This window comes from Mizuhopecten yessoensis, unplaced genomic scaffold (genome assembly GCF_002113885.1).
Source record: "Mizuhopecten yessoensis strain PY_sf001 unplaced genomic scaffold, ASM211388v2 scaffold4025, whole genome shotgun sequence".
NCBI lineage: Eukaryota > Metazoa > Mollusca > Bivalvia > Pectinida > Pectinidae > Mizuhopecten > Mizuhopecten yessoensis.
Window position 1 is genome coordinate 943148 of NW_018405338.1, and position 6805 is coordinate 949952.

General features: G+C 35.7%; 1 protein-coding gene across 1 annotated transcript in view; it reads right to left on the bottom strand.

The window, feature by feature from the left end:
• The window catches only part of LOC110448377 (telomerase protein component 1-like), a 19135-nt gene extending 12530 nt beyond the window's left edge, over positions 1 to 6605 (bottom strand). The window contains exons 1-8 of the mRNA XM_021494574.1: positions 6423 to 6605; positions 5521 to 5672; positions 4535 to 4747; positions 3439 to 3623; positions 2875 to 2985; positions 1883 to 2000; positions 1261 to 1356; positions 305 to 422 (exon numbers count right to left, since the gene is read on the bottom strand). Of these exons, the coding sequence (XP_021350249.1) occupies positions 305 to 422; positions 1261 to 1356; positions 1883 to 2000; positions 2875 to 2985; positions 3439 to 3623; positions 4535 to 4747; positions 5521 to 5586 (907 nt within the window). The 5' untranslated portion in view covers positions 5587 to 5672; positions 6423 to 6605. The remainder of the gene's footprint in view (positions 1 to 304; positions 423 to 1260; positions 1357 to 1882; positions 2001 to 2874; positions 2986 to 3438; positions 3624 to 4534; positions 4748 to 5520; positions 5673 to 6422) is intronic.
• Positions 6606 to 6805: the final 200 nt, after the last annotated feature.

The window sequence follows — 6805 nt, forward strand, 5'->3', positions numbered from 1 at the left end:
GGGGGGGGGGGGGGGGGGGGGAGTGGTTGAGGACTAGTAATCGTAGACAGTCATAAGATGTGGAAGCATGTGACGTCATTACAAACTGTGAGATGACGTCATGGTAAAATGATCAACTGTTTTGTATTGATTACAATTTTATATCAATATAACATATTAAAATTTTAAATATACTAATAGTCCATGAGCTGTTTACAGAAATGAACGGAATACAGCACAAGGAACCCTGGAATAGCTTTATAGGTTTTATCTTCCTACTGACAGCTAAAGTCACGTATTTACCTCATTTATAGTAGATAATTACCTTGTACCTCTGGGTCTGGATTTTTGACTGCTTTCTGATCAGGGTAAGTACGCATAATGGCCTTCTGTAGAAAATCTTTCGCCTTTTCAGCAAAGTCTTCTAATCCTTTTAGCTTCACCTAAAGGGAGACAATCACAAAAAGGTACCGCACTAAAACAACCAATCGACAGGCCCGGTACATAATTGAGCATGGACTATGAGACATAAAAGAAATTCTGAATTTTATTACATTGAAAAACGAAAAATCGGGGGGGGGGGTTAGATTTTATATTAACCCTTCACCCCTATGTAACTTTAGTAGACTCTACTGTGCATTGATCTGGAAGAATCCATTATGGTCTACAGTGGTGAAAGAGTTAAGTCAAAATCTGTGAAAGTCGACTTGCAGGCCTCATTCACAAAGGTAGGATTTTAAGTAATTCATTTATTATCTGTGCAAGTGTCATTCTTTATTTCTAGATTTGTTAAAAGAGCAGAAATGATAAAAAAAAAATCAAGATCCTAAAAATTGCAAATGGTGCGGTATCCGTTTCAGTTCCTACAGAAAGTGTATAATAACCCAATACTGTGTACCGGGAATTTTTCGCTCAGTAAAACTTTCGCATTCTGCCAATGAAATCAATTTTCATCCAGTGTTAATTTTGTCCTTCACATTTAATGAATTCATTTATTACACTGTTCATCTATATTCGCAGTAGTTGCAAATTTTCCCTCAAAACTTGGGGTGTAAAAGGCGAAAATTAAACTGCAGTGAACATTTCATGGTATACGTTATATATATCAAGAAAACCTGGATTCAGTCGAGGAACTTGCTCTCATATGTTCATGAATATTATATAAAGCTGGATTTTTTCTTCCCCACCAAACTTGCACAGCATAACATTACGATATTTCCATGGATCTTCAATATCAAATTTCACGATTTCAGAATTGTTTCACACAATGTCTATACGTACCCTCTGTCTCCCAGACTCATCGGACACGCCTTCCACTTGACAGGAGTACTGAAATACCTGTTCTGGAAACCTGGCTCTGAGCTTCTGTTTAAGGACCTGGTGTAATTGTATCAAAGTAAATGGCAATTTGAGTCTTAACAGATTTAACAAGACTAGCAATGAAGACACATAAAAAAACATGTAGTACTTTTACAGTAGTGTAACATGTTCAGCATTTAATCTAAAAAACAATTTTTTTAAAGGAAATTGTAACAAGGCTTCAATTTACTCCTCATATTAACAGGACGTGGCACACAAAGATTTCGGACAGATTAGAACAAAGAGTCAATTTACTCCTCATATTTACAGGTAGTGACACGAAGATTTCGGACAGATTGTAACAAAGCGTCAATTTACTCCTTATATTACAGGTAGCGACACACGAAAATAAAGATTACGGACAGATTGTAACAAAGCATCAATTTATTCCTCATATTTACAGGTAGTGACACACAAATTAAAGATTACGGACAGATTGTAACAAAGCGTCAATTTACTCCTCATATTTCATAGACTGGCACACAAAATAACAATCACCCCAGAAATACTGCCTTAGTTGTTGTTTGTAGAGACTTTCACTTACCCTCAGATGTTCCTTTTTGACCGGCTCCGGATCTACAAATCTTGGCTGGTATTCCTCTGGGAGATCTCTACAGAAGTCGCCATTCCGGAGGAAAAAGACCGCATTTGGGTTCTGTTTTCTTAAAATTGAAACATCGTAACAATAAACTTTAGCATGGCTGTATTAAAATATCAGAGTAGCACCATGTCACAATATTTCAATATAAAAGTGAACGTATTGACAAAAATGTATAACATAACAATATCACAGTAACTTACTATTTAACAATGAATATCGTGTCCTGATTCTTTCACCCTTGCCCTAGCTGCAGGAACCATATCCTCTAGGCCCGATCATTTTTTTTCAATTTTTATCGGACCATCTAGCTGTGGAAACCGTAGCTTCTAGGCCCGATTGTATTCTTCTTCTTTTTTCCGGACCATCTAGCTGCAGGAACCATATCTACTTTAGCTTCTAGGCCCGATCCTTTATTTATTTTTATTTTAATTTTTTATCAGACCATCTAGCTGCGGAAACCGTAGCTTCTAGGCCCAATCATTTTTAATCATTTTTATAATCGGATCATCTAGCTGCAGAAACCGTAGCTTCTAGGCCCAATGATTTAAAAAAAAAAAATATAATCGGATCATCTAGCTGCGGAAACCGTAGCTTCTAGGCCCAATCTTTTTTTTTTTTTTTTTTGATAATCGGATCATCTAGCTTCTAGGCCCAATTGTATTCTTTTTTCCCCGGACCATCTAGCTGCGGGAACCCTAGCTTCTAGGCCCGATTGTTTTATTTTATTTATTTTTCCCGCAGATACCCTTGCCCCAGAATATTGAGGGCTGTGCCCAAAACGACTTGCCATTGATGATTTTTTATTTTATTTCTTTGGTCCCTAGAATGCTTCAGACAAAATTTAGTAAAATGTTGAAGTTAACCCATACACTCATGTGTGATCTTACCAAATTATTTTTAGATTCCATGTATGACCTGTTCGTGTTAATTTTTACCTGTAGGCTCCATGCATTATTTCCATGAAGGTGATGGAGGTGTCGTTGATCCAGTCATACTGCTGACGGACATCTGACGGGACTTCATCTTCTGTGGGAATCCAGCCATATCTAAAATCACACAAACGTACCAGTGTATTTTCAGGGGAGTTCCTTCGCATATCAATTTTCATACTTTAGTATGTGTTTGATAAAATATGATCAAAAAATAATTTCATTACTTTGAATTTTCTTTCCAGCAGAACAAGCATTAAATATCCATATTTTTTTTCGTATAAATGCAGAATAACAAAAAGAACTTATTTTATTATTATAGATTTCTGTTTTGTGCTGGCTGGCTGAAGGTCAATGCAATCTAATAACAAATGTTCAACTGTAAATGGTAAAAAGCCAAGAAGCAAAATACCTGTTTGTTGTGTTTGAATTGTTACAAAAGAAATATTAAATGAAAATGATATAAATAAGTTCTGTTAGAATAGCATTAAGCTTGCACAGATATCTTTTATATTTTGTGGAGTATCTCAAGTCATTCAGTGAAAAATACTGCACGATTCCAACTGTTACCTTTCGCCAGTGAGGTTGACGAAGAAAGGTGTGCCCTCATTTTCTGAATGGCATCGATCAATCTCCTCCATGCAGGTGCAAATTGTGTCAGAGGTCGTCGAGTCCTTGGGCACACCCCAGCGAAGGTCACACTCCACAAAATAAAGAGAGCGTTCCGCACACCATTCTCGCAGCTCGGGAAACACCTTCGTAACAAAAAAGGGAAATGCAAATTATCTGCCGGAGGAATAAAGCACATTTTTTTGCTTTACAGAAATTTTAAATTTAACTTGTACACAAAATTTTATGTTTGCTGATTTTTACCTACTACACAACTAAAAGGGAATGGTTTATGTTACGTTTTGCCTCTCACTTACTGAAATGGACCACTTAAATAAAGTGGCAGGCGAAAGTCGTCATACTAACTTGTTAGCTTTATGAAGGGTTATTGCAGAAATGTTCATTCTGGCTCTTACCTTAGAAATTTTATTTTTCTGGTGGTATTTACAGAAAATTCAGAGCAGTATATATTCCGAGAGCTTCTTTGATGATAGAAAAACATCTAAATTCCTTGTATCTCTTTTATAAAGACTACTCAAAATCAATGTGGACCCTTTCTTAAGTTCAATGACTATACACATATATCACATACCTGTTGAATCTTGTTATAGTAATACAAGCAATTTTCAGACCATGAAATACAACGTTCTGTATTGCACATGTGCAATACGGAATGTTGTATTTACCTACTAGCCGGAACTACATTTTATGGGAATCCCCTTATCATGGCAAACTGAAAAGTTCCTGATATTTGCAAAAAATATCAAAGTTTATAAAATCTTTGTATCGATCTCTACCAAATACGGAAGGAATGTGATAAAAGCAAGACCACACACTTGTGTTTTTCTAACGAATCAGAAAGCACTCATTTATTGCGCGGACGTATGTATTCACTCGTTGCGCTCCGTGCACTCGTGAATATATTCGTCCGCGCAATAAATGAGTGCTTTCTGATTCGTTAGAAAAACACAAGTGTGTGGTCTTGCATATATATCCCATTTTTATTCTTAGTCTTAATTTGTAGTTATAGTGATGCACACTCATTATGTTTTTGTACCTTTTTGACGAGAATTTCTCGTTCGTTGAAGAAATCGGTAAACGTCGAAGAAACAAAGACCCGTATTGTTTTCCATGAAGACAGACCTGTTGTGTCATCAGAACTCGGAGTTGTCGACACCTTCAGTTCTTCTGCTCTGTCCCAGCATTTCGTAACGGTGCTTCTCACATTATCTTCCTCAGACTGAGTGACCTTCTTCTGCAGTGTCTCTTGCTTTTCATTTAAAAAAAATAAAAAAATAAAAATCTTATATCAAAGTTTTACTTTCTACACAAACAATGTACATAATTTATTAAATGTGTCAAAGCATTTCAAGACCGACTGGTCCATTTGTCAAGCTATTAATGATTGAGTGATTTGTATCTTTTACCTGTACAACGATGTGACAAAGTAGTTTACCTTTTTTTTATCACCCGACCCAGGAAGTTTAACCTATCGATATAGAGCGTATACACACTGCATCAGATAGGTTATATTACAGGCAGGGTGTAGATCTAGCCCCCTCCCTTTGTTGTTTTATAGGTTTGGTTATGGGATTTTGTTACAAACTAATCAAAATATAAGATGCTCAACAGGTGTAAAGTCAGAGCTGTATCCAGAAACAACCCCTGAAAACTCTGTTAAATGGTTTCTTACGACAGGTGGTCTCCTTTAATACAGGTTTAGTAATTATTGTAAATGATTACAATGAGGAAATTTAAAAGCAGTCTCTGGGGATAGTTGATCTTTTAATTTAGGTGGGCTCTCAATCAAGTTTGATGGACCGTACATTGTATATATATAGTGTGTAGCAGTTTTAGATTTTATGTATATATTTAAAGTCGGGAAAACCATTTCCGAGTAGGTTATTTTAAGATGTTAAACGTCATCTAGAGGGAATTACTTTCCCTTTAGCTCAGTGGTAGAGTGTCCGATTTAGGAACCTTAGGATTGTGGGTTCGATTCCGGATTGAAGCACACTATTATCCTTCCTGTTGTATACATACCAATTTGGATTCTCCAGGCTCTTTTCGAGGACTAGGCCCATCACCTGACAGATACCTCTTGTACATAACTGGCCCTCAGTCTATAATCATTACGGTCTGGATGTGATATTGATTGTCATTTGTTCACATGAATTGTACGTAGTCCATTAAACCTTAAAAAGATATATAATGACGATATTTATATAAATACTTAATTTGTAGCGATACTTCATATTCAAGATTTTTTCTACATGTTTTAAGAATTGACACCAATTTGTTTCAGGGGGTGGGGGGGGAATTGTAAGCATATTGATTTTATTGAAGCATCTAAACCCAATTATATTCCTTTTTCTCTCTATTTTCTAATCCTTAAGGTCAAAATGCATATATATTGGGTAAAAAATATTAAATTGTGATTCTCAGAATACTAAATATATAAGTAATCTACTTCTACTAAATTAACTGCCTTCAACTGGTTGAATATTATGTTATTGGAGACCATTGCATAATAAGAGGGTAGAAAGATATATAAATGAATAAAATAAAAGTAAATAAATAAAAAGGCTTATGGGTTATCTACAACCCATCTCCCCTTTTCCTTTTTGGTTTTCGAGTTTTCATTATCAAGCATGTTAAGGCTCACTGAAAATGGGTTTAATGCACAGAGTAACAAAAATAAAAGGAAAACTGCAAATAATTTAGAAAATTTATAGAGACAGGGGAAGGGGGTCGAGAATTTTTCAAATGAGGAAACTCGGACTGAAGTGCGACTTGTTAAATCTAGCCTAGATAGATAAACACATTTTCGTATGTGTGATTTCTGAAATATTGATAGTCTACGTAGTGATAATTTGAGAAATAGTATGTAGATCTACATGGTAGTACATGTACGAATTCGGATGCAGAAGAGTTCTTCAGCTTACACGTAAAGGTAAATGAATAATGCAGTCTTGTTCGTCACCGTCCATTCATAATAAGTATCAACTATTAATAAAAGACATAAGCTGCCATTAGTATAAAGTATATAAGCAGCAAACAGCTGGCAAAACAAGTGTGGGATAGGCCTAGATACAGCCGCCTGCTATGGGCAACTTTTGTTATTTACTATTGACAATAACTTCCGGTTATGTGTAAAAACTAAAAACGAACTCCGAGGCGTTAATATATCCGGATTATAAAAAAGATGACATGAATTCCTGTTTGAGAAATTGTAAAAGATATACATCATAATTTGATATTTAACTTTCCAAGATTTGTTTTTGCTGTTCAAGTGAGGCTTTACATCCAACTACACTGGATTAGCTCG